Source organism: Bos taurus, chromosome 7 (genome assembly GCF_002263795.3).
Source record: "Bos taurus isolate L1 Dominette 01449 registration number 42190680 breed Hereford chromosome 7, ARS-UCD2.0, whole genome shotgun sequence".
NCBI classification, from domain to species: Eukaryota; Metazoa; Chordata; class Mammalia; order Artiodactyla; family Bovidae; genus Bos; species Bos taurus.
Window position 1 is genome coordinate 7,407,725 of NC_037334.1, and position 26,938 is coordinate 7,434,662.

The 26,938-nt window shown below is 46.7% G+C and overlaps 1 protein-coding gene across 5 annotated transcripts; it reads right to left on the reverse strand.

Annotated features, from left to right (window-relative positions):
• LOC507615 (cytochrome P450, family 4, subfamily F, polypeptide 2) lies at positions 1-26,938 on the reverse strand. 5 transcript variants are annotated; one of them, XM_059888018.1, is made up of 14 exons: positions 26,692-26,938; positions 25,090-25,229; positions 18,490-18,688; positions 16,115-16,259; positions 11,997-12,050; positions 11,779-11,906; positions 7,917-8,038; positions 6,865-7,135; positions 5,901-5,967; positions 5,394-5,523; positions 1,436-1,569; positions 1,275-1,339; positions 1,012-1,094; positions 1-605 (listed from the first exon to the last, which is right to left on the reverse strand). In XM_059888018.1, exons 2-14 carry the CDS (start codon positions 25,143-25,145, stop codon positions 431-433), a joined length of 1,629 nt encoding a protein of 542 aa, XP_059744001.1. In that variant the 5' UTR covers positions 25,146-25,229; positions 26,692-26,938; the 3' UTR covers positions 1-430. The 5 variants fall into 5 exon arrangements, with proteins under 5 accessions (XP_059744001.1, XP_010804867.1, XP_010804864.1 ...); XM_010806565.4 differs by lacking the exons at positions 25,090-25,229; positions 26,692-26,938 and adding an exon at positions 19,054-19,121; XM_010806562.4 differs by lacking the exons at positions 25,090-25,229; positions 26,692-26,938 and adding an exon at positions 18,945-19,087.

The following is a 26,938-nucleotide window of genomic DNA, read 5'->3' on the forward strand; positions in this document are numbered from 1 at the left end:
TCATTTTGCATATGCTTGTTTATTCAATCTCCCCAACAGCCCAGTAAAGTGGCTACAATTATGTAATAAAGGAACTGAGAGGTAAACAATTTTCTTAAGCCAAACAACTAGTAAGTGGCAGACTGGGACGGTGACCTTTATATTACCATGTCAGGGAGCAAATCCAAGGTCATCTGACCCTCTCTGCATCAAGCAGTTGGACTTTCCTAATGAGTAGTCTTACACTTAGGATCCAAGTTCCCTTCTGAGCCGCCCCGCTAAAGGCCACCAGGTTTACAGCAACCCCCACCTGCCTGGAACCTAGCAGATCCCATGTGCTCCTTGCTGTCTTCTAGACGAGACTAGGGCAGAGGTGACCACGAAGTTTGATTTCCAATCTGCACGTGAGGTGTTTAGGGTCAGAGAGGATCTCAGGAGAGAAGGTGCTGGGTCACTGCTGGCCTGCGCTCAGCGGCTCCACCCGCAGCCAGAGTCCTCCCTCGGTGCGCAGGATCAGCTCTGGCTTCCGGCACGGTTCCTTGTCCGGCAGAACGCGGAAGCGCAGCAAGGTGAGCGCCAAGATCACTTTCATCTCAGTCATGGCGAATGTCTGCCCAATGCAGTTCCTGCAGGCAGGAGTGGTGTCTCTGACTATTCCCTGAACCTTCATCCCAGCCCCACCAAGCCGGAAATCTGGCCCACAACCCCCATCCCCATCTGCAGAGACAGAGAAGTCGAACAATGCCTGGGACTGCGGACATGGGTTTGCATATCCCCTGGGCCTGGTCCAGATTCCAGTTCTGAACGCGGGAGGAAAAGGGCTCTCAGCACACTGCAGGCCCCTCCTTGGGCCCACCTCCATTCCCCAAACGTTTATCTGTCACCTCCAGGGCAGGGGAGAGAAGGAAAGCCAGAACTCTGACCATCTTCATTTTTCCCACCTCCCTGCCTGACAGTCATGCCTGGAATCTCAGTCCCTGATGCTGCCACCCCCACCACCGCATTCCCACCTCAAATGTCCAATGTCCTCACCTGGGACCTGCTGAGAAGGGAATAAAAGCCAGAGGTGACCTCCCTTTGATGTTTTCTGGGTCGAAGCGGAAGGGGTCATAGACCTGGGGGCAAGACAAGACAGGGTTACTGGGTGGTATCTCCCAGGACGTCCATCCTTGGAGAGGCAGATGTGTGTATCACAGGGAGAGTGATGTCTGATTTGCCAGAACCCTGTGCCCTCTTTGGGTCTCCAAAAGGGAATGGACAAAGATGATGGAGGCAGGGAGTGGGGGAGGCATCACCTCAGGGTCTTGCCACACAGATGGGTTGTGGTGGGTCCCGAAAATATCAATGAGGCAGACAACACCTGTGGAACAGGAGGGACCAGTCAGGACTAGGTGCTTCCTGCCTTATTGGCCCCTCTTTCTGACCAGGAACCTCCTCCCCTAATCATTGTGGGCACCTTTGGGGATGACCCGGCCATCTGGGAGCACAATGTCCTGGGTACAGCGGCGGGAGATGCTGGTGACTGGGGGGTGCAACCGCAGACTCTCCTTGATGCACATGGTCAGGAAGGGCAACTGGGCCAGGTCGTCCCTATGGAAACCTCATGACAATTATCCAGGAAACAAAAACAGAGACACTCCTCAGCCCTTCGACTGTTCCTTAAGATCCTTCTTCCTAAAACAAAATCCCAGATCGATAAAATATCTCCAAATTGACTGTCATATACGTAAATATAGATAGCTCTTTCTTTGACCATCATGACTCAGTATAAGTTTTAAGAAAGAAAGAAGGAAGGAAGGAAGAAATGCAGGATCAAAAAAGTACTAGAAGAAACTTAGCCAGATATTTTTAGATTTTCTGAACAACTCACCTAAAAGTCAATCATAGAAACTTTTACAATTTTGTAAATGTAAAACATTTTTATGGCAAGACCACAAAATCAGAAGACAAATGACTAAGAAACAGATTCAGTGTTTATTCTTAACTACAGGACTAGAGATGCTAGCTAATACACTTATGTCGGGGTGGGGGGGAGAGTAATGCCATTTGAAATGTGGGGCAAATGTGTCATTTTTTGCAGATAGTGATTTTATATTTAGAAAACAAGTGAATTCACTGGAAAACTTTTATAAACATTGAAGACAAGATCCAGTAAGGGGGGGCTGAATTCTTTTTTTTTAATCCCCCCCTATCTGTGTGGTGATTTAAATTCTTCATAGCTGACACAGTTAACTAGCTCAAAACTGGAAAACTTCAAGACAAACCCCCTATGTTCCAACAGCACTCACTTCCCCTCCTCAGTTTTCCTAGTGATTATTTTTTATGTATCCTTCCAGAGGTACCTTTTTGCATTAAAAAAAAATTATATAGTAGCATACTGAATACCATACACACTGCTGTTCATTTCAAGGAACTTATACCAATGTCTTATACATCTCTTGGAATTTGTGTCAAAAACAGAGCCTTCCACACTCTGGAGCTAGAAAATAACGTTTCATGGTTTATCCTACAGACTTTAAGACTTCTTTATTTTTCATTTAAATCTTTAATTCGTGTGGATGTTATTTTCTTACAATGCCCAAGAAGCAGGATGAATTAACTTTTCTCCATATACATCCCTAGTTGACCCAGAGCTTTTATTAAACAACCTTTATTTTCCCTAATGATAAGAGACTAAATATTTAGCATTTGCTGTTGCTTGCTGTGGACAAGAAAGCTTTATCCTTAAATTATTAGTTTTTCTATTAGAAATAGCAGTCAGTTAGAAGAGATAATAAAAGAAAAGATGATGGTGATGATACAAAGTGTGTGTGTGTGTTGGTATCTTAGTCATGTCTGACTCTGAGAATCCATGGACTGTAGTTCGCCAGCCTCCTCTGTCCATGGGATTCTCCGGGCAAGAATACTGAAGTGGGTTGCCATTCCCATCTCCATGATATAAAGCATCTGAATTGAACTTATCAAGAAATGTGAATGTGTATTATCCAAATAAACTTATAAATATTTTTCAATCCAGATACACTATATGGTTTACCATAGCAACAAGGGTATCTAAGGGTTAATTTAACAACATGTGAATTGCACTCAATATGCCAGCAAATTTGGAAAACTCAGCAGTGGCCACAAGACTGGAAAAGGTCAGTTTTCATTCCAATCCCAAAGAAAGGCAATGCCAAAAAATGCTCAAACTACTGCACAATTGCACTCATCTCACACGCTAGTAAAGTAATGCTCAAAATTCTCCAAGCCAGGCTTCAGTGATATGTGAACCGTGAACTTCCTGATGTTCAAGCTGGTTTTAGAAAAGGCAGAGGAACCAGAGATCAAATTGACAACATCTGCTGGATCATGGAAAAAGCAAGAGAGTTCCAGAAAAGCATCTATTTCTGCTTTATTGACTATGCCAAAGCCTTTGACTGTGTGGATCACAATAAACTGTGGAAAATTCTTCAAGAGATGGGAATACTAGACCACCTGAGCTGCCTCTTGAGAAATCTGCATGCAGGTCAGGAAGCAACAGTTAGAACTGGACATGGAACAACAGACTGGTTCCAAATAGGAAAAGGAGTTCATCAAGGCTGTATATTGTCACCCTGTTTATTTAACTTATATGCAGGTACATCATGAGAAACGCTGGGCTGGAAGAAGCACAAGCTGGAATCAAGATTGCTGGTAGAAATATCAATAACCTCAGATATGCAGATGACTAAAAAGCCTCTTGATGAAAGTGAAAGTGGAGCGTGAAAAAGTTGGCTTAAAGCTCAACATTCAGAAAATGAAGATCATGGCATCTGGTCCCATCACTTCATGGGAAATAGATGGGGAAACAGTGGAAACAGTGTCAGACTTTATTTTTCTGGGCTCCAAAATCACTACAGATGGTGACTGCAGCCATGAAATTAAAAGACGCTTACTCCTTGGAAGGAAAGTTATGACCAACCTAGACAGCATATTGAAAAGCAGAGACATTACTTTGCCAACAAAGGTCCGTCTAGTCAAGGCTATGGTTTTTCCTGTGGTCATGTATGGATGTGAGAGTTGGACTGTGAAAAAGGCTGAGTGCCGAAGAATTGATGCTTTTGAACTGTGGTGTTGGAGAAGACTCTTGAGAGTCCCTTGGACTGCAAGGAGATCCAACCAGTCCATTCTGAAGGAGATCAGCCCTGGGATTTCTTTGGAAAGAATGATGCTAAAGCTGAAACTCCAGTACTTTGGCCACCTCATGCGAAGAGTTGACTCATTGGAAAAGACTCTGATGCTGGGAGGGATTGGGGGCAAGAGGAGAAGGGGATGACAGAGGATGAGATATCTGGATGGCATCACTGACTCGATGGACGTGAGTCTGAGTGAACTCCGGGAGTTGGTGATGGACAGGGAGGCCTGGCGTGCTGCGATTCATGGGGTCGCAAAGAGTCGGACACGACTGAGTGACTGATCTGATCTGATCTGAGTATGATCTTCATGCTAAAATTTTAGGCTCCATTAAAAGCCTGGAGATTACATGGATATCCAAAAATGGATATCCACTTCAAGCTCTGGGATACTGTGTATTAATATTATGCTTCCCACAGGTCAATTATATATTCACAACAACCACCTCTCTCCATCCTTCCTTTCTCTCTCTCTTCTCCTTTCCTCCTAGTTCTTAATTTATTCCCTGCTGTCTTCCTGACCTAATTATATCTCAAATGCACCCAAATATCTACTCTACTCACCAATACTCAGGGTCTCATCTGAGGCACTTTTTTCCACCCTCGATTTTGTCCCTCTTAGCCTAAACTCCAGGCCTGCCCATGTACACTGGAAGTGTCCTGACTTGAAACTATGCCTCCACCAGGCTGGGAGCTCCTGGAAGGCAAAGACTGGGGGCGTCTGGGACCTTCCTGAATCTCCAGGACAACAAAGAAGCTGGAAGGAATTGGAGATGGTATAGAACTGGGGATAGGGAGGCAGGGTGGCAGTGTTTACTAAATGGGGACTGGGTGGAGAAAGATGGGGGTGTCCCTGGACAAGAGTTGAATACCTTATTCCCTCAATGATCCTTCTGAATCCTGGACTAAATAATATGAGGAACTAGAGGGGAAAGGAAATGAGGAAACACAGAGTGAAGATGTTTGAAAACATGTGATTTCAGAGAGAAAATTAAGGGAGTGGAGGGGAAGTTCACTTACTGAATATGTGCCAAGTGTCATCATCTGTCCTCAAACATTGTTGCAAATTATCTCAGAATCCAAATTTTTGTCCCAAGAGCCAGCTTGCCTTGCTATGCATGCTGAGTACTAGATCTTGCCTCTGCGTTCTGTTCCTATTCCCACTAAGTGAAAGAATCGACAAAAGGATTTTCTCTCTTCCCCAACCAGGGAGCAGAGCCAAGGAGAGGGATTCAAAAAAAGGCCATGAGGTCTTGAACTCACCATTCAATCTCTTTAGACTCACGGTCCCTCAAAAGATCTTGCACTTCTTGCCGGCAGCGCTCCTGGTATTCTGGGTGCTTTGCAAGGTTGTACAGGATCCAGGAGAGACCACTGGCTGTGGTGTCATGGCCTGAGTAGCATCCAGAAAGACTTGGATCTCTGGGCTACTTCAGCACCAAAGGTGAACAGCACCCTCACAGTAAGGACCATGGGGGTATTGGTAGGGATGAGGTAGCCCAGGATCCACACACCAAGTCCCTGGGATAGAGAGACTCTGCCCTTTCCTGTATTCTATGTGTTTTGCAAGGCTGTGTAGGACTCAGGAGAGGCCACTGGCTGTGGCATCATGGCCTGAGGGGCATCCAGAACCGCTTGGGTCTCTGGGTTACTTCAGTACTAGAGCATGGACAGCTCCCTTGCATTAAGGCCCATGGGGAGGGATGGGGTAGTCCAGGGTCAATTCAGCAAGTTCCCTCCCTTCCTCTAGCCCCAAACTGGGACCCTCACCCTCAAACATGAAGGTGTCAGCTTCAGCGCGGATATCTTCATCTGACAATCCCTTCCCATCCTCATCCTGCAGAGAAAGAAAGATCCCCAGAATCACATTAGTTCTGAGGGCCCCTGAGTCTAATGTGAAACAATCTGTAAAACTGCATATAAGAACCCAATCCCAACCTGAAGCCCTAGAAATCCTTTGCTCAGCCTGTAACTAGAGGCCATATTCCATAGGCCTCCTCCTTAACATCTTTCTCTACTGTGTTGTCCCTGGTGAGAGGAATCAGTGATCTGTAAATATTTTCATGTTTATACATGACAGGGGATTTCTGCAAAAAGTTTCTGGCAATCTGGGTTACAACCTGGGTTATAAACTATAGAACCTTTAGAATTTGCCTTCTCACCAGAGTATTTGTTTAAGCTCCAGAATAATCTTTCTTCCAGTCCCTCTCTCCCTCTCTCCATAGGGATAAAGGGGCTGATGTATCAATTGCCCTGTATAAGTTCCAAATGTCAAAATCTAGAGGTACTTGTACTGAGATCCAAGCATGGCTGATATACAAAAAAAAGCATCATGGTGCCCTAATAGGCATTTGGGAATGGGGACCCAGAGCTACAATTCTACTCAGGCTACTATTATGGCCATGAGAAATAAATGTGCTGCTCTGCTCCAGGATTCTGTATATATATATATAGATAGATAGATAGATTCTGTACCTACATGTAGAGCCTATCGCAGTGGTAGACTGACTTATCAGTTTGCATTAGAATCAAATCACAGGCCCTTCACAGTTTCAGACTCAGCAGTCCCCTACAGGCTATACTGCAAATGATCATCTCTAAAACATCCCTGACCCATCCCTCCCTTCTACAAGCACCTTCCACGGCTCCCCAGGACCCTCTGCATCCCATTCAAATTATTTGATCAGATCAAAGTCCTTTCTACCTCTCGAACTCACATCCCGGAGGAACTCACCTTGGTCAGCAGAAGCACATCAATGAAGTCCAAAGTCTTGGTCTTCGCCTTGGCCTTGAGGAAGTCATCAATATTCTCCTTGGGGAGAGTGCGGCGCCGCTCCTGAATGACGGCATCTGTGAAGTCGTGCACTAGGCGGCAGGCATTGCGGAAGCGCTGCCCGTCTGAGGTGAGATAGTACAGGAAGTCCATATACAGGAAGAGTTGTTGGTTTCTTTTTGACACAAGCGCACTAAGCTCCAAGATGGCGGCGATATATTCACTGGGCTTCCTGAGGAAGAGAGCATAAGGGAGGCAACAACTTAAAACCTGAAGCCCAGAAGCTAGGATCTACCTCCCTTCAGGAATTGAGGCTCCAAGAACAAATAACCCATAGATACAGCGTGGGGATGAGCCAGAAGATGTGACTCTTCAGACTCTTCTCAACCCACATCCTATCTCAGTGAGCTGCCTCCATGCCCCAGGCACCCAGAGCATAGCTTAGATACCATGCTTCTCTCCTTTCTCTCTCACCCAGTATCTCCCCCTTCTCCTTCTCCATACTGTCCACTTGTCTCAGCCCTTATCCTTTCCCAGCTGGTCAATGGCCTAGCCCCTTCCTTAGTCTCCTTACATCCAGTGTCAACAGCATCCAGTGTCTAAATGACTATTGGATTCTCTTGAGTCGGATGTCCAAGCTCAACTTTAACCAAGACCTTCATGTGCTCAAACACCTTCCATAGCTTCCAGGAAACCTCAAATAAAGTTCATATCTTCTTAGCCTGACTTCAGAATTCCCTTAAGATATTACCTTCTCATTCCTCCAACCTTTTTTTCGTGGTGTCTCCTCACAGTTGCGCATACTTTTCTCATCCTACCCTCCTTGCATTTATCAAAGGATTCTACCTACCAGGAAGGATAGCTCCTTCTCTTTGCATTTCCTGTCCTGGGTTGTCCGTCTCTGAGCCACGTCCTCCAGGAAGGCCCTTCCAATTGCCCTGCTCAGTCCTCCCTCCCCCATCTATTTCCTTGAGTCTATGACTCATGTTCCCAGGCCCAGCGATGAAACTCACTCTTGGCAATTGCTGTCAAAACTGAAGACACATTTCTGCAGATTGTCCAGGGTCAGGAGGCTGATGTGTTCAAACATGTCCAGATGGGTGTGGCCCTCTGTGATCAGGTGCTCCCACTTGGCCTGGTCAGAGAAGGAGACAGAGCTGGGGCCCCTTCACAACCACCTGGGTGGACTACCCTAAGACCTTGCCTCTTGGTTCCAGGACCATCCCCAGGGAGCATCAGGCTTGAGTGGAAGTGTAAGCTGTTACTTGTAGAACGTGAAGTTCTCATTGCTGGAAGTCAAGAGACCTGGATTTAAATCCTGACTCAGCCTCCTGCTCTCTGTATATTCTTTATCAATTTGTGACATTAATCCAATGCTCAATAAGTCTTGCTTTCATCATCTTCATTGTTAAAAGCTGATTTGGAAACTGTCCCCTATGTTGAGAAAGGCCAAGGTCCTCCATGGGCCTTGAGTATCCCTGCATATTCTTGCTTGGTATACTAAAAAAATTGGAAGACCCTGATGTTCTTTACCTGGGCCATTTCTCAGAGTTGTGTTTGTAGTAAACAACCTTGAGGAGTGAGGTAATGTGTCCTCCTGGGAAAATATCAGGCTTGCTTCTAGTTCTAAAAGTCATAGAGTCCCTAAACCTAGTAGTTTTACCCACTGTAATACAACATACTACACGAGCAGGCACCTGTGTCATCCTCATAGAATTTGATTATTTGGAAGAAGAATACAAACCAACAGGAAGCATATGCCATAAATTATCCTTTGTCTGTGACTCAGGACTCTCATGTCTAATGGCAGAATCCATGAAACAGTAACAAGCTCACTTGTCCATTTGCAAGTATAGAAAAATCCCAAGCACTTCACAAAATCTTCAAACCCTTTGCAATGTGATTTTTAAGTAGATTATAATAGGGTGTGGAGCTTATTTCACCATCCTTTGATTCTGAGTTGACCTTGGACCTGCTTTGGCCAATAACCTAAGAAAAATGATGACTAGTGTGCCCCATAGGCTTCCCTGATAGTTCACTTGGTAAAGAATCCACCTGCAATGCAGGAGACCCCAGTTCGATTCCTGAGTCGGGAAGATCCACTGGAGAAGGGATAGGCTACCAACTACTGTATTCTTGGGCTTCCCTTGTGGCTCAGCTGGTAAAGAATCTGCCTGCAGTGTGGCAGACCTGGGTTGGGAAGATCCCCTGGAGAAGGAAAAGGCTACCCACTCCAGTATTCTGCCCTAGAGAATTCCATGGACTGTATAGTCCATGGGGTCACAAAGAGTCGGGCACAACTGAGTGACTTTGACTTTCAGGGTACCCCAAACCAAGACCCGAAAAGGCATTGCATTTCTGCATTGTCTGTTGTAACTTCTTTTTCAATTCTAATTTTATCAATTTGAGTCTTCCCTCTTCTTTCCTGAGAAGTCTGGCTAATGGTTTATCAATTTATTTATCTTCTCAAAGAAACACCTTAATTTTGTTGCTCTTTGGTACTTTTTTCTTCATTTCTTTTTTATTTCAGCTCCAATCTCTCTGATTCCTTTCCTTCCACTAACTTTGGGGGTTTGTTGTTCTTCCTTTCTATTTGCCTTAGGTGTAATGTTAGGTTGTTTATTTGATATTTTTCTTGTTTTTTGAGGTAGGCTTGAAAAGCAGTTCTTAGAACTATTTTTGCTGCATCCCATAGATTTCGAGTTGTCATGTTTTCAGTGTCATTGGTTTTTGGGTATTTTTAAATTGTGTTTGTGTTTTTTGCAGTTTTTTCCTATAATTGATACCTAACCACATAGCATAGGGGTCAGAAAAAAATGCTTGATACAATTTCAATTTTCTTAAATTTACCAAGGCTTGATTTGTGACCCAAGATGTGATCTATCCTGGGTCACATGTGCACTTGAGGACAAAAAAAATGTATTCTGTTGCTCTTGGAAGGGTTTTCCTGTAGATATCAATTAGGTCCATCTGGAATAATGTGAAAACACAACCCTCAGAATGGCAGAAAATAATTGCAAATAAAGAAACTGACAAAGGATTAATCTCCAAAATATACAAGCAGCCGATGCAGCTCAAAATCAGAAAAACAAACAAGACAATCAAAAAATGGGCAGAGGCCCTCAAGAGAAATTTCTCCAAAGACATACAGGTGGCCAATAAACACACAAAAAAGGTGCTCAGTCTTGCTCATTGTTAGAGAAATGCAAATCAAAACTAAAGTGAGGTATTACCTCACCCCATTTAGAACTTCCATCATCGAAAAGTCTCAAGCAATAAATGCTGGAGAGTATGTGGAGAAAAGGAAACCCTCTTGCACTATCGGTGTGACTATAAATTGATACAAGCCACTGTGGAGAGCAGTATGGAGATTTCTTTAAAAACCAGGAATACTAAGCAATTATCTTGAGAAAATCATAGTTCAAAAAGTCACATATACCCTAATGTTCATTGCTGCACTATTTACAATAGCCAGGATATGGAAACAACCTAGATGCCCATTGACGGATGAATGGATGAAGAAGTTGTTGTACATAGGTACATAGGTACAATGTACTTAGCCATCAAAAGGAACAAATGTGAATCAGTCGTACTGAGGTGGATGAATCTAGAGCTTGTTACACCGAGTGAAGTAAGTTTTATATTGACCAAGAGAAAAACAAATATTTTGTTATATATATATATATACGGAATTTGCGTCCCTGGTGGCTCAAACATTAAAGAATCCACTTGCAATGCAAGGAGACTCAGGTTCAATCCCTGGATCAGGGAGACCCCTGGAGAAGGGAATGGCAACCCACTCCAGTATTCTTGCCTGGAGAGTTCCATGGACAGAGGAGCCTGTGGACTACAGTCCATGGGGTCATAAAGAATTGGACACAACTGAGAGACTAACACTTTCACTTTTCATAGAATCTGGAAAAATGGCACTGATAAACCTAATTGCAGGGCAGGAATGGAGATTCAGATATAGAGAACAGACTCTTGAACACAACAGGGAGAAGAGGGGGTGGAGCAAATTGAGAAAGTAGTGTTGATGCATATATTACTATTATGTGTAAAACAGATAGCTACGGGGAAGCTGCTATATATGACTAATTAGCATTGTGGTATGGCAGAAACTGACTCAACATTGTAAAGCAATTAAACTCCAACTAAAAACTAAAATAAAAATAAAAGGGCATTGCAGTTTCTTCTCAGTCTGTTGGAATATTGCTTCTGCCAGTGAACAAACCTGAAATGTCTTCTAGGGAGAGAATCACACAAAAGGAAGTCCATTTCACCTCAGTGAAACGATCCAAGATCATCTGAGAAGGGATAGGCTACCCACTCCAGTATTCTTGGGCTTCCCTGGTGGCTCAGCTGGTAAAGAATCCGCCTGCAATGTGGGAGACCTGGGTTCAATCCCTGGGTTGGGAAGATCCCCTGGAGATGGGAAAGGCTACCTACTCCAGTATTTGAGCCTGGAGAACTCCATGGACTGTATGGAGTCACAAAGAGTCAGACACAACTGAGTGACTTTCACTTTTGTGTTATTGTTTGTAAGTGATTTGTTACTCCAGAATAACTACTATACAACATTCATTATTTTCCTAAAATATGTCTCAAGATTCCAAGGCTTCTGTGAAGAAAAAGAGAAACTAACACGTTCTGAGCACCTACTATGTGCCAGGAACATGGCTCCATTACATTATGTTGACCACTTTGCAAAGCAAGGCTCACATTATACTTATTTATCAGCCAAGGAAACTAAGGTTCAGAAGGAAGAACAATGGCCTCAAGGTCAACTGGAAGATCCAGAATTCCAGACAAGATGTTCCTGAGTCCCCGTTATCCTCAAGGCTCCAGCTGGGATCCTGGGTTCAAGAGACTCACGTGCATGATCTCTGCACTCTTGGTGAAAATCTTGATATAGGGCTTCAAGATGTTGAAGTGGAAGGCGGGTGTCAGCATGCGACGGTGGCTGCTCCACTTGTCACCGGCACTCAGCAGGAGCCCATCCCCTAGCAGAGACAGCCACAGGGAGTGAGCAAAGGAACCTTCCCCTGGATCCCCAAAGTCATCCCCAATCCCCTTCACTCACAGTTACTCACCAAGCCAGGGTTTTAGAGTGCCATAGAACTGCATGTCTTTGGGTGCAATGGCAGCTGAAATGAATAAAGAAAATCAGGGGCCACGTAGATGGGAAGGAGAGGGACTTTTGCTGAGGGATGGAGGCTTCCAGCCAGGAATCTACATTCCCTCTCCAAGACCAATATAACAGAATGGGACCAAGAGCACAGGAAGCTGGGAAGGGAGAAGTGACCAGACCAGGCTGCAGCACAGAGAAGAGCAAAGGTAGAGCCCATAGACACAACTCAGTGTGCTTAGACACACCCCAGAGTGACACAACATGCCCCAACATTCCTTGACATAGCCTACAGAGTCCAACACATTCTGACACGGAAGCAAAACCCAGCCCTCTACAAAACACCTTTACAGGGACCAAGAACACCACACCTGCCCCAGCACGGGGACCTCTTCTGAGACATCTGACATGGCCCCATGTGTTACCATGGCCTGACATGGCCCCAACATGCATGACACAACCTGAAATGATGCAACAGCGCTGCCATGGACCTGAAGACCATCTGACCTGTTCCCAGGGTGCCCCAGGCAGGCTCCAGGCATGACTTGAATCCAGTGACCTCACAGACATGAACCATGTGTGATCCAGGCATACCTTAAGACCTAAAACAGGCAGGATTCACACAAGGTCTCAGGCATTTCTCAAAGTGACCCTGAGCCCCAGACCTGAGGCAAACCTCACATGTGGCCCAGGAGTGATTAACAGGAGAACCAGACAATCTCTAATGACATTTCAGATAAGAACCGGAGAGACTCCTAGATGCCTCAAATGTCCTTGGCCACAGGTGAGCTCCAGACATGACTGAGAACATCTTTGAGCTCAGGTATAAAATATACTAGGTGGCACCAGGTATAACATACACCAATTGTAACCAGAATCCATGTGGATACATAAATGTGACCAGATGTAGCCATGCAACAGACACTGCACAGACTTGACTGGAGGTCAGGCAGGTGGGAGTCTGCCTTGAGAAACAGTGGTACCCTGGCCACACCCCCCGCCCCCCCCTCCCCCCCCACTGTCTGCATCATGATCAGCTGCCCAATTAGAAGCAACACAGACCATGACAGGGGACAAGCTGTGGCCAAGGATCTACCTGGAGCAAAAAGCACAGGTTTGATGCAGGTGGGGTGGATGATGTAGATGACCACGTGCCAGGGCCCCACCCACCAGCAGCAAGCATCCCCATAGGTGCCGGCCAGGCCCTGTGTGTACAGAAGACCTTCCTTCCAGCTCTGAATCTGGAGAGGAACAATTAGGACCTAATTCAAGCTCTTCTAGGCTGCCAGAGGGAAGGACCTGCAGGGCAGAGAGCCGCACCTGAAGCCATGAATCAATTTCATCAGCTGCTCCTCTGTCCTCACGCTTTCTCAGGCTCCTTCCCCACACTCTCCATAAAGGACAGCTGGATGTCCCTTCAGGTGCAGGGATAGAAAGGGTCTTTCCCTGTGTGGACCCAAACACCACGTTCAACTCACTTCTCTCCCACCCCCATATTCCAGATAAGGAAACTGAGGCTCTGAATATTGAAATGACTTGCCCACAGTCACACAGATACTATGCCTGACACATGAGGCCAGGTATGCCTGAATCCAGGGTCTGAGTTCTTAACCACTGAACTGCTCTGAGCCCTAAAACAATAGCTCAGGTAACCCTGTGCCTGCCAAGACATGCAATCAGACTCTCAGGAACATGGGAATTGGTCTTATGACCCCAGCCAGGCAAATTAAAGGGAACCTTCAACTTTTTCTAAAACTGTTTTTAATGAGTTCACTTTTCTATGGAGGTTTAGCTTGGAGGATTCAATCTTACCAGGATAAGAGGGAAGCCATCACAGATGAACACAGAACTAAATGATGAAAACAGATTTCTGATGACATTTTAAGACCCAGATCCAGCTGTCCTGAAGACATCTTCCTTGGAGTTTACAGTCAACTGATACTCTTTCTTTGTATAGATCATACAGGGTTGAGTTTCCACCACTAACAGCTGAAAGAAACTTCAGCAGCCAGAGAGAGCTAGGGCCCTTCTCAGAGTCACTCAGCATTCTGGTGTCAGAAACCAGGTCTCTGTCAGAAGCTGCCCATTCCCCTGCTTGCCTGGTCTGTCTGTGGATGGGCGGGGCAGGGGACAAAGTTAGGGAGCCAGGGTGGGATGAGGTAGAGTCTCCTCAGGGAGATTCCTGGGCACTGTGTTGGGGGCCAGAGTGAGGTACTCCGCCCGTGACAAAGGTCATGAGGAAGGAGGCTCGACATATGCAAAGGCGGGATCGAGCCTCAGGAGTCCCCCTGGAACTCCTCGAGCATCTACCCCCATAACCAGAGCCTGCCTACTTTACTACTTTGTGCTCTTACCTACACCTCTGACTTTACGGGGGGCTGTCCCCCACCACCTCTTTCGGAGAAGGAGTTAACCTAGAGCTCCAGTCAATAAAAACTCTTGGGTGTGACAAGAGTGTTTTAACCTACAAACTCCTCTGAAGGTTCTCTAGCCTGCCTGACAGGCTCGTCGGGCCACATGTGATTGCTCACAGCCTCCCAACCGTGAGAGGCACGAGATGCTTTAAACCCTCTAAAAACAGGTTCTTTAGAGAAGTTAGAAAACTATAAGTATAGTGGGCTAATTAGAAATTGTGTTGGTGAAGGGTTTTTCATTTGTTGAGCCAACGTTTGTTGCTAAGTCTCCATATCCCCTGCCCTTACACACATTAATGAATATATAGAAGGAATAAGTATTAACCTTTGATATTAATCACGTTAGACCTTAGGCTAAGTAAATTCTTTCCTTAACTAAAACCCACTACACCCTCACCCTGTAGGAATGTAACCTTATTTGGGTGGCGTCTGTTTTGAGACTAATCAGCCCTGGAGAAATAAGTGTCCTGACTGACTGACCGCTGTCACAAGGAGAGGGTCGTAAATTGTCAGCAGGCCCCCCTGGCCAGAAGATGATGTAACATCCCTAAGACCTCTGTATACATTTGTGTGAAGCACCTGACTTTAATAAAAGTCAGGACTGCTGTCCCCACGTGACTTTTGTATAACATCTCAGTGTATAAAAACAGACTCTGGAAAATAAAGAATTGGGATCAGTTTCTCGAAATACTGGTCTCCCCATGTCGCTCTCTCTCTCACTCTGGTTGAGTCTCCATCTGGAGCGCGGAACCCGCCATGCTTACTAATTATGCCTGGGCTTCTAAGATCCGACCGGGGAGGCCTCAGTGTCTCCTCTCCTTCGGGAGAACGGAAGGACGCCTGCGGCCTACGTAAGTGGTGCAAACTTCTTGTCTTGAAGTTTTATTGGTCTCCGGCGTAAACCAAGCCACTCAGCCTCTTTTCTCCACTGAATTTTCCTACTGAGCTATCCTCATCCTATTACTCTTTATATCTTTGATAAAATATTTAAATAAATAAATAGGTCGCCGACGCCGTCCCCGCTTCGAATACCCTGGATCAGCCGGGAAGGAAGGCCCAGAATTAGAAGTGGCTGAGCCACAGGATACGGTCAAGAAACCGACCCACTGGAGAGGTGGATGTCACAAAAATAGCAGCCCAGATCATGCACCAGACATAAACTTTCATTGCTGGGGATCTGGGGATGAGTGAGGGCAGACCTGCCAGGGGGCCTGGGATGCTATGGATGCCCACTGCATCACTCTACCCTCTGCTTTCAAATATATCTGTTCATTGTTCCAGATCCAGTTCCAGCACCTCCTCTTCCAGAAAGCCTTCCAACATGCCCTGACAGAGGACCTTGCTTCTTTTTGGGTCGCCACAGCCTATCTCCGTCCAGCCAATTCCTGACCAACCATACCAGATCAGGGATATCCTGTTCCATCTCTGAGTCCTGAGATTGGGACATCTTTCAACAGGGCACCAGAGTGGGGTATAGATAACAGAGTGAGGAAGAAGGAGACAGTGAAATGGGGGCTGATGAATATATGAAAGAAAGGAGGAAACGGCTGAGCCAGAGAGGGGAGGAGGGGCCATGGTCCTGTAGGGGCCACATCAAATGTTGGCAAGGAGGAGCTGGAATCCCTCAAATGTGTCATGGCACCCACCACCACAAGCTCTGCCTGGGTACCTGAGGCGTTGGTGATGCTCCGGAGCATGTCAGGGTGGCAGAAGATGACCATTGGGATAATGGGGCCAAACCAGATCAAATATCCACGGGGGTAGTTGGCCGCCATCTGAGTGAAGTAGATCAGGCCCTGCTCCGTGGAGGGCACCTGCAAGCAAGGGAAGAGCCATCACTTCCAGAAGGAGCAGTGGACAGTATGTCAGATTCTGTACAGATGGAGAGAATCTCTGCTTCCTCCTTCTCTGGGGGCAGAAGGGACATGGAGCATCTCCAAGTCCCAAGGATGTACCCCAGGACACAGGGAAAAGACAGGCTCTCTACCCATAGGGAGGTTGACCTTGACTTAAGAAGTCAGATTTTTCATGTCCTGGGAGTGGTCCCAGTTCCAGGAGTGCCTACAGGAGGAGATCCCTATGGGGGAGGTTTGTGGATGCAGGGTGGCCTCAGGACTTCTCCCTAGGTTTGGGTCCCACATCCTTTCATAATCTGGATGGTTCACATGGCCTCCAGTTCCTTACATGGTAAAGGGTCTGCAGACCTGGGACCTTCCAGCCCTGGCAGATCCCAAGGGACAGACATTAATCAAGAAAGCATCTCAGACCTACAAACTTTCTCTGTTGGCTAGGCTCTGTGAAGAGTGCATCCTGTCTGTCTATTCCTCTGCAACCTCAGGATACAACTTTCAATCACACCACTTATAGATGAAGAAACTGACACCATATGCAGCCCAACGGGAAGAAGATGATGCTCCTAGAGAAGCGTCAGGTCCATCAGGATGCTCCATTCAAGCTTGACAAAGGTGCTCCAGGTGCTCTAGGCAGGTGAACATACGTCACTTTTACTTTGGGGCTTTGTTCCCCTCTCCCCAAGGACCTCAGGTGAGGGTTCAGTGCACTTTGAGAACTGGTCCAGAGAGAGAGAGTGACTCAGCCAAGGTCACACAGCAAGAGGGGCCGCAGGAAGGAAAAGTCCAGACCAGACCACACAGCCAAGCCCTTGGAGGGAAGAGCAGAACTGCAGTAATTTTATAACATTCCTGTCACCTCCAGGGCTTGCAGAGACCATTTCTAGACCCAGACTCTCAGGAAATCTACACAGCAAGCTTTGGAGTGCCCCCTGTTCTGGGCTTCTGAACTTTGCCATAATAAACAGGAAAATTGTAGTCAAGTCCTCCCTCAAGTTGTAGTTCTCATCCCAGACAGGAAAGAAAAAATGTTCTCATCTCTCAGCCGGGCTGTTAGATGGGAAGGGCTGGGTACTCATTCCTTTGACCTTGACAGAAGAGGGTAATGGCAAGTTCGTCACCTAGATAACCAAACATTTATTTTGCGTGCTTACAGTATGCCAGCCCTGGAGTACACATTGTAGTGACTGCTCCCTAGAACTAGCATCAAACTGCTGCTGCTAAGTCACTTCAGTCGTGTCTGACTCTGTGTGACCCCACTGGAAGGCGATTAATATATAATTGGACAATTGACTGTTTATTAATCATAAGCAGAACCAATTCAAAGATCAAAGTCTGGGCACAAAGTTGGCAAGTACAGAGGGCTTCTTAAAGAAGAAGTGAACTTTATCCAGGTTGGGCAATGAGCCCATTGGGATATCTTGGGAGGAGAGAAGGTAAGATTAGAGGAAGGGATCCTGGGAGAGGGTATGGGGAGCTGTGGTCCTATAGGTGGGGGTGGGGAGTTGATAGCCAATTCCTGTGGGACAGCTGTAACCCAGAATGAAAAGACACAGGAAATGGACCACAAGCAGAGCAGACCCTGGACAGCACCCTTGAGGAGACCTCAAAGTCACCATGGAGACTGGAGAGGCCAGGAGACCAGGCTCTGTACAGCCTGAACTAATGTGCTGCTGCTGCTGCTGCTGCTAAGTCGCTTCAGTCGTGTCCGACTCTGTGCGACCCCATAGACGGCAGCCCACCACGCTTCCCCGTCCCTGGGATTCTCCAGGCAAGAACACTGGAGTGGGTTGCCATTTCCTTCTCCAATGCATGAAAGTGAAAAGGGAAAGTGAAGTCTCTCAGTCGTGTCCGACTCTTTGCGACCCCATGGACTACAGTCTACCAGGCTCCTCCGTCCATGGGATTTTCTAGGCAAAAGTACTGGAGTGGGGTGCCATTGCCTTCTCCGTGCACTAATGTATGGAAGTCAGGCGGGAAATGGACCTCAAAACAGACTAGGGCTGGAAGGACAGGATGTGGGGAAGGTCTCTATGGCAGAGCAGAGGAATGAGTGAGTGAGGAAGAGGGGGCTCCCTGGCTTCCCTTGCTTGTCTGCTGTCTTAGACCCCACCCCCAACCTGAGCCCCATTCCTGACCCTCAGAAAGTCTATCCACCCTGATCCCCCAGACCCATTCTGCTGCCCATACTCACCAGGTTCATGTGACCCAAGAACCAGTTCGGTTTTGGGGGCTGCAGGAAACATCGGAGGCGGCGAGAGTTGTTGTAGAAGGTGTAGGTCCAGGCCAGGACGCGGGCCAGGATCCAGGAGACCCCAGCCAGGAGCGGCAGCAGCCACGGGGAGGCTGCCAGCGGCCCGAGTCCCAGCCGAGATAGGCTCAGCTCCAGCATCCTGTGGGGCAAACAGGGTGAAGGCTGAGCTCCTGAGGGTGAAAGAAGAGGCAGTGATGGTGAGCTGTGAAGCAGAGATAGAGTGGAGGAGCAAGGGAGCAAAGGGCAGGGTCAGTGCTGGGGACAGGGCAAGACAGGCTCAGAAATGGGCAGACATGGGCTCAAAAAAGGAAAGTCAGGGTAAGAGGGAGAATCAGAGACAGAGAGAGATAGAAAGACACACACACAGAATGTTTGTGTGTTAGTTATCTACTGACATCCACTCATCTCCCAGACCAGCTTGTTCCCTGGAGCCACCCTGCCTAGAACAGTGGCCTTTCCCACCCCAGGCCAGGCTCCCCAGCCCCATGACCCCCAGCTTTTCACCTTCTGTCAAGAGCTGCTTGTACTGCACAACTCCCCTCCTCCTCCTGGGACGGCGTGGTCTGACCCTGACCCAAGAAAAAACTGCCAGGATCCACACTAAGCCAGCCAATCCTCACTGCCTGCTTACCTCCTCCCTATCTGGAGGCTGTCCAAATAAAGGGTGAGGCCTGTGAACAAGTTCAGGGTCACATTTTGTACACTGGATGCTCAGGACTCATCACATCCCAAATGGGAAAATCGTGGGGCAGGTAAAGATGACTCTGGGCTCCCAGGTGTGCAGCCATACCTGCTGCTCTAAGCACAGTGTAGCAGATAAAAGCATGAACATTCAGGTATCATGCAAGCAGGGCCTAGCTCAGCCTTGTCTGAAGTCATTTCCAAGGCTCCTCTCCATGCCTGGGCCAGGAGGGTGTCATGTAACATTTCTGGGTACAGAAACAGGGAGCTCGGAGACCTGAACTCTCTGACCTCCTGGTGACACAGCCTGACAAGAATTCAAGTCCTGCTTCTCAGCAGCCCAGGGCCCAGGTTGAGACATGACTGCTGGGAGCAGGAGCAGAGAAACACCCCCGGCTGAGAATTACAAAGGAATAAAGGACTCAGTCGGAAGAGGGCATCTTGAGACATGAAGGGTAAGGCTGCAAGGGACCTAGAGAGAATCGTATGCACACAGAAGAGGCAGAGCTGGGAGTGGAGTTCTGACCCACCCTCATTCATACTGTGGGCTTTGAAGACCCTCTCTGATCTCAACCTTCCTATCTGGGAAATGGGATGTTGGATGAGACCCTGAAATAAGATTTGCATAAAGGAAACAACTCTGTGTGACAACTGTATATGAGAAGTGCATACTGTGTGCTGGGTCCCTCAAAAAGCATGCCTACAGTGTGTCAGAAGCTCTGCATAAAGCGTGCCTGTTATGTTCTGGATGGGCTACTGAAAGTGCACCTACTGTGTGCCAAGCACTCTGCATAAATCCTGTCTACTGTATGCGAGGTGTTCTACATGGCCAGGGTGTACTGAAGATTCTCCACAAGGCGTGCCTACTAAGTGCTGAGTCCCTACACAAGGCACACCTACTATGTGTTAGGTGTGGTATGTAAAGAAAACCTACCGTGTCTTTGATAATCTATGTAAAACACAGCTGTTGTGTGCTGAGTGCTCCATGTATAGTATGCCTACTGTATGTCCAGTGCTCTACATATAGTAATCCCACTGTGTGCAGGATGTTCTTCCAGCAAGATAATGCATCACCTTTCCCTCAGGGCTCTGGGCCAGCACCCTGGGGTCAGGCAGACGGGCCCAAGTGATGGCAGAAGGAAAGATACCTATTTAACAAAAGAGTAAACTGAAGTTCATAGAGGTAAAGCTCTAACCTAAGTTGCAAAGCTGGAAAGAAGCCAGGTCTGTCATACCGCCAAGCCTAAGCCTTTCTCCTGTGCTATACTGTTCCACTCCCATTCATAAGGGATGACACTCTACTAATCTGGGGGCATTTATAATGGTGGATTCTCTGCCAATATGGTCACCCCAGTGGAGAGATATCTTGAGGTCCTCGTATCATCACGTGGATCATCTTCCCACATCTGGGATGAACCACCCAGTGGATCTGGTGTCCCCTCCTGGTCCTTCCTTGATCCTGTCCAGAATTGTCCTGTGGTGTGGTCTCAGGTGACAGAGAACTTGAAGGATGGAGCTCCTGGCAAAGAAACTGAGCAGGGGAGTGGGGAGAGGACTGTCCTGAAACTGGTGGAATGCTAGAGAGACTCCAAACATCCTTCCCCTCAACACTGGCTGGGGGATTCAAGTGGAGGATCCTAATGTTCTCAGGGGTGTGGGGTGCATCTTCCCCCAAGAATGACCTTCTCCTCCACAGGGGTAGATTTTGCCTCCTGGCAAGTTCATTCACATCAGGGTTAAAGTGGCAAGGCCAGAATATGATAAACCATGAAATGACAACATACACATAGAAGGAGCCCCAGTGCCTGAAGGGGTTCAACTCACTGCAGACCAACTATGGGCCAGGAATAAGCAGGAAGCCTAGAGCAGCAATGGCAACCACCACCCAGCATTTGCCAACAGGGGCCACTGAAGCTGTTTGACGCCTTCTCATGTATGAACTTTTTTGTTTGCTTTTCATTTTAGAGTTGAGGAAACTGAGACTGAAAACTATGTGAGTGACTCACCCAAAGTCATATATGTGATGGAAACAGGCTGTGACCCAGGCCTCACGCTGGGTAGCCTGAACCATGAAGCTCTCCTTCTTCCCTGTGTGTAAGTGGGCATTTCATTAGCATCACCTCTCATGGAAAATGGGAGGGATCACTAAGAGACAATGCTTACAGAACACAGAAGACAGAGGAAGGGGTCAGTAAATGCAAGTCATTGTTTGTTGTTGTCGTTGTTATTGACGTAATCTTCCAACAGCCTTGGCCCAGTTTTACAGAGGAGGAGCTGGAAATTCAGAGACGTGAAGCAACTTGCAGCAGCTCCCCAGCAAATTAGTTAAATAAGACTGTACAGGTGATAGCAAAGCCTGACACATAATAACACTCATTGTAAAACTGGGAAGGAGAGAAAGGTTTGCATCAGGCAGTTCCAAGGCTAGGCTGCCGAAAGTGTGGTCCTCAAACTGCCATCCCACCATATCACCTGAGAGTTTGCAAATAAATACAGAAACCCCCGTGTGGAAACAGACTCCAAACTGCATCTAAATAGATACCTAGGGGAACTGTGTACACTGCTTCGAGTTTTAGGAAGTGTTGCCATAAGACTCCTGAGCCTGGATTCAGAAAAGGACACAGGGAGCACAGTGCCTTCCTTCATCCTGCTAATTCTAATTTTCAGTTATAAAGAGAAAAATCTATACCTTTGGAGCTGTTCCTACAACCATGATTGTTACTATTTCAGGCACAGGGATGCAGCAGTGAGCACTGCAGATATTTTCCCTGCTGTCAAGGGGCTCACATCTTGTGAGGAGATGGGCAATGATTGAATGAATCACCAAGGATGTGTCAGAGAGTGGTGAGTGATGTGTCCAGAGAACATCCTACCTTAGTCCAAGGGTGTGGATGGGCAGAGACCTGAATGAGGAGCAACAGCCTCCAAGAACAGACATTGGGTAGAACATCCAGGCTGCACAAAATGGCAAGTGGGTGTTGTCCTTTGACATCTGTGCTAAAAGTTGAGATCATGTGATTGACCTTTAGCATCTGGTCCCATTACTTCATGGCAAATAGATGGGGAAAAGGTAGAAGCAATGACAGATTTTATTTTCTTGGCCCCCAAAATCACTGCAGATGGTGACTGCAGCCATGAAACTAAAATTAAAATTATCTACAAGCCTAGATAGCATATTAAAAAGTAGAGATACCACTTTACTGACAAAGGTTTGTATAGTCAAAGCTATGGTTTTTTCCAGTAGCCATTTATGGACCATAAAGCATTGGACCATAAAAAAGGCTGAGCACCAAAAAATTGATGCTTTTAAACTATGGTGCTGGAGAAGACTCTTGAGATTCCCTTGGACAGCTAGATCAAACCAGTCAGTCCTAGAGGAAATCAATCCTAAATAGTCATTGGAAGAATTGTTGCTGAGGCTCCAATACTTTGGCCACCTGATGCAATAATCCGACTTGTTGGAAAAGACCCTGATGCTGGGAAAGATTGAAGGCAAAAGGAGAAGAAGACTGCACAGGATGAGATGATTAGATAGCATTACTGACTCAAGAGACATGAATTTCAACAAACTCTGGGAGATAGTGGAGGACAGAGGAGCCTGGAATGCTGTAATCCATGGGGCTGCAAGGACTCAGATGTGATTTAGCTATGGGACAACAATAAATTGATCCTTATGAAGGGCAACATGCAGAGCAAATTCTAGCCCCATATTGAAGCTCTAAGCAGGTATCTAACTTTCTGTAGCCAGGACCAAATACTCAAGCCACAGCAGGTCTCTGTAGCCAACACAAGGACAGGGTCTACTGGCCTGGCTCCCCTGACTCCTGGATCAGGTGGTAGAAGGGAAAGGGGAGGCAGCACAGGAGGCAGGCACACTCAGAAGAAGAAATTCTGTGCAGAACCTGAGGAGGCTGGAGCATCCCCAATGGTTTTTCATCAAACACAAACATCTCAGCTGCCAAATCACAGAAGCCTGGCTTATGAAATGTCCCCCAGCCTGTGTTGAAAACACTTCACCCACTGTGCCTTCTCCAGGGGTTCTTCCACCCTCATCCAGAATGGTTCAGTGGGCAAGCTTGTATCACATCAGCTATTCTGGTCACTTGGTGTCACCCCTCTGAACCACTTTCTTCATATGTGTTAAATAGGCTGATAGAATGTCACAGAGAGTTGCAAACATCGTATTAAGCAAAGACAGAGTAGGGGAAAGTATGTTTCAAAAATGGTATGTGAGTAAAGGTTCCATTCATAAATGAAACAGGAACGTGTGTGTATGTGTGCACACTTTGCGCATGTATTGGGAAAAAAACCAAAGGAATCCACTCACTGTGGGGGAATTGGAGGAAGTAGAATTGTAGTCTCAGTCCCCTGGCCATGGACAAGTACTGGTTCCTGGCCTGTTAGGAACTGGGCCACACAGCAGGATGTGAGCGGTGGGAGAGCAAGCCAGCGATGCTTCATCTTTATTTAGTCACGCCTCGTGGCATTCCCAGCTGGTGGCTCAGCTGGTGAAGAACCCACCTACAATGCGGGAGACCTGGGTTCAATCCCTGGGTTGGGAAGACCCCCTGGAGAGGGAAAAGGCTACCCACTCCAGTTTTCTGGCCTGGAGAATGCCATGGACCATATAGTCCGTGGGGTCACAGAGTCGGACACGACTGAGCTGCTTTCACTTTCACTTTCATGGCTATCCCATCACCCCTAGATGGGACCATCTACTTGCAGGAAAACAACCTCAGAGCTCTCACTGAATCTGTATTATGGTAAGTTGTGTAATTATTTCATTATATTCCACAATGTAATAATAACGGACATATAAAGTATACAAAAAACGTCATGCGAATGAATCATCTGAAACCATCCCTTGTGCCACCTCGTCAGTCGAAATTTACCTTTTGTAAAACTGGTCCCTGGTGCCAAAAGGGTTGGGGACCCCCTACTCTAATGCATTGATAACCCACACTGAGCTGCTATAATTTCTAAGACACGATTTTTATTTTTTTTTAATTTATTTATTTTAATTGGAGGCTAATTACTTTACAATATTGTATTGGTTTTGCCATACATTGACATGAATCAGCCATGGGTATACATGTGTTCCCCATCCTGAACCCCCATCCCACCTCCCTCCCCATCCCATCCCTCTGGGTCATCCCAGTGCACCAGCCCCGAGCATCTTGTATTGTGCATCAAACCTGGACTGGCGATCTATTTCACATATGATAATATACATGTTTCAATGCCATTCTCTCAAATCATCCCACCCTCTCCTTCTCCCACAGAGTCCAAAAGACTGTTTTATACATCTGTGTCGCTTTTGCTGTCTCGCATATAATGTCATCGTTATTGTCTTTCTAAATTCCACATATATGCGTTAGTATACTGTATTGGTGTTTTTCTTTCTGACTTACTTCACTGTGTATAATAGGCTCCAGTTTCATCCACCTCATTAGAACTGATTCAAATGTATTCTTTTTAATGGCTGAGTAATATTCCATTGTGTATATATACTACAGCTTTCTTATCCATTTGTCTGCTGATGAACATCTAGGTTGCTTCCATGTCCTGGCTATTGTAAACAGTGCTGTGATGAACATTGGGGTGCATGTGTCTCTTTCAATTCTGGTTTCCCAGGTGTGTATGCCAGCAATGGGATTGCTGGGTCATATGGCAGTTCTATTTCCAGTTTTAAAGGAATCTCCACACTGTTCTCCATAATGGCTTGTACTAGTTTGCATTCCCACCAACAGTAAGACACAATTTTTAAAAGAAATAGGAATCTGGAATGGTGAGGAGCACATTGTTGTCTAGTCACTAAGTTATGTCCAACTTTTTGGGACCCAATAGACTGTAGCCTACCAGGTTCCTCTGTCCATGGGATTTTTCCAGGCAAGAGTACTGCAGTGGGGTGACATTTCCTTCTCCAGGGGATCTTTCCAAGCCAGCGATCAAACTCACATCCCCTGCATCAGCAGGCAGATTCTTTACCACCGAGCCACCTGAGAAGACACAGTTGGCACATAAAACGGATGAGCAGTTCTTATTTCATCTTGCCATGAAGACACGTCTCCCAGGAACCGGCCTGGCATCTCTCTAGAGCTTAGGCAAGAGATAGATGGGCCCTGGGCAGAGCAGCTGGACTTTGTCAAGCAGAATAAATTGTAACTTTGTTTTCCCTAACACCCCAAGGACAAAGTTAATGGCAGGAACTAGCTCTGCTAGAACAAAGAGATAAGATGAGCAAATCTATCGCTCCTGAGGTCAAGGAAGTCTCCCCCACTGCACACGCACAGAGTCAATAAGGGAGGGGTTGCCGCCCCATAATAGGTATTGTTGAACCTCCCCCAGGCCTCTGCACTGGTATCCATTCGGACAAAAAGATGTGCAAGTGTGTAGAGGAGGGTCCTAGTGAAGGTCTTCCCTGTAGGAAGGACTTACCTGTAGCTCAAATGGTAAAGAATCTGCCTACAATGCAGGAGACCAGGGTTCAATCCTTAGGTCAGGAAGATCCTCTGGAGAATGGAATGGCAATCCACTCATGGAGAATCCCATGGACAGAGAAGACTGGTGAGCTACAGTCCATGTGGTTGCAAAGAGTCTGACACTGAGTGACAAAACCACAGGGAAGGTCAGGTGTAAACAAAGAAATGAGATAAAGGACCAAAGGTAAATAAAGACCTGGAAGAACTGCCTTACTGGTGTGGGAAGCCATTCCCTCCTCCAGGGGATTTTCCTGACTCAGGGAGCGAATCCAAGTCTCCTGCATTACAGGCAGATTCTTTACCATCTGAGCCACCAGGGGAGCTCATAAATATGATTTAACTGCCTCTTTTCCATGCTCTTCCTCTTTAGAGGGGACACCTGCACTGTTTCTCTCTGGGTGTGTACTTCTGCCTTGCTTCTGTCCTAAATAAACAAACTTTCCCTGTGTGATTTTCCACATGTTATTCTGTGTCTCTGATAATAAATTTTGTACCTGTGTTTTACAGGCTTGCCTTAGAGAAATTCATTTTTCAAATGGGGCAAGAGACAATAGGGCATCTTCCTTCTTAGTCTCTAAGACTTGATGGTATAGAAGCTAGAATTCCCAGGGTTTTTTTTTTGCCTCCCCACCCCCAGGCTGCATGTGTGTTAGTCGCTCAGTTGTGTTCAACTGTTTGTGACCCTATGGACTGTAGCCTGCCAGACTCCTCTGTCCGTGGGATTCTCCAGGCAAGAATACTGGAGTGGGTTGTCATGCCCTCCTCCAGGGGATCTTCTCTACCCAGGGACTGAACCCAGTCTCCTGCATTGCAGGCAGATTCTTTACCATCTGAGCCACCAGGGAAGTTGTCCAGGCTATCCAAGTTCAATTCCTGTGCAAGAAACTAAAACTCTGCTTCAGTACCACCAGCTGCCATCTACCCAGGATCAGAACAAGCATGCAGGCTGCCTGCTACCTGAAATTTCACCATTTCTTACCTCATGTTGTTGCTGTTCAGTCACTCATTGTGTCTGACTCTTTGTGACCCCATGGACTGTGGCACGCCAGGCTTCCCTGTCCTTCACTATCTCCCAGAGTTTGCTCAAATTCAAGTCTATTGAGTTGGTGACACCACCGAACTATCTCACTCTCTGTTGCCCCCTTCTCCTCAGGCCCTCAGCATTTCATTTCTTTGTGTCAAAGGCAAATGGGCTTGCCAAGGGCAAATGTGCTGCCTCTGTGGAG

Coding starts and splice junctions, on each gene's coding strand:
- LOC507615 (XM_010806562.4), bottom strand. CDS start 19,036: ATGGGGCTGGGGAGCCTGGCCTGGGGTGGGAAAGGCCACTGTTCTAGG. Junction 1,570..5,393: donor GAGTCTAAAGAGATTGAATG/GTGAGTTCAAGA, acceptor AGGTTTCCATAG/GGACGACCTGGCCCAGTTGC. Junction 1,340..1,435: donor TGGCCGGGTCATCCCCAAAG/GTGCCCACAATG, acceptor CCTGTTCCACAG/GTGTTGTCTGCCTCATTGAT.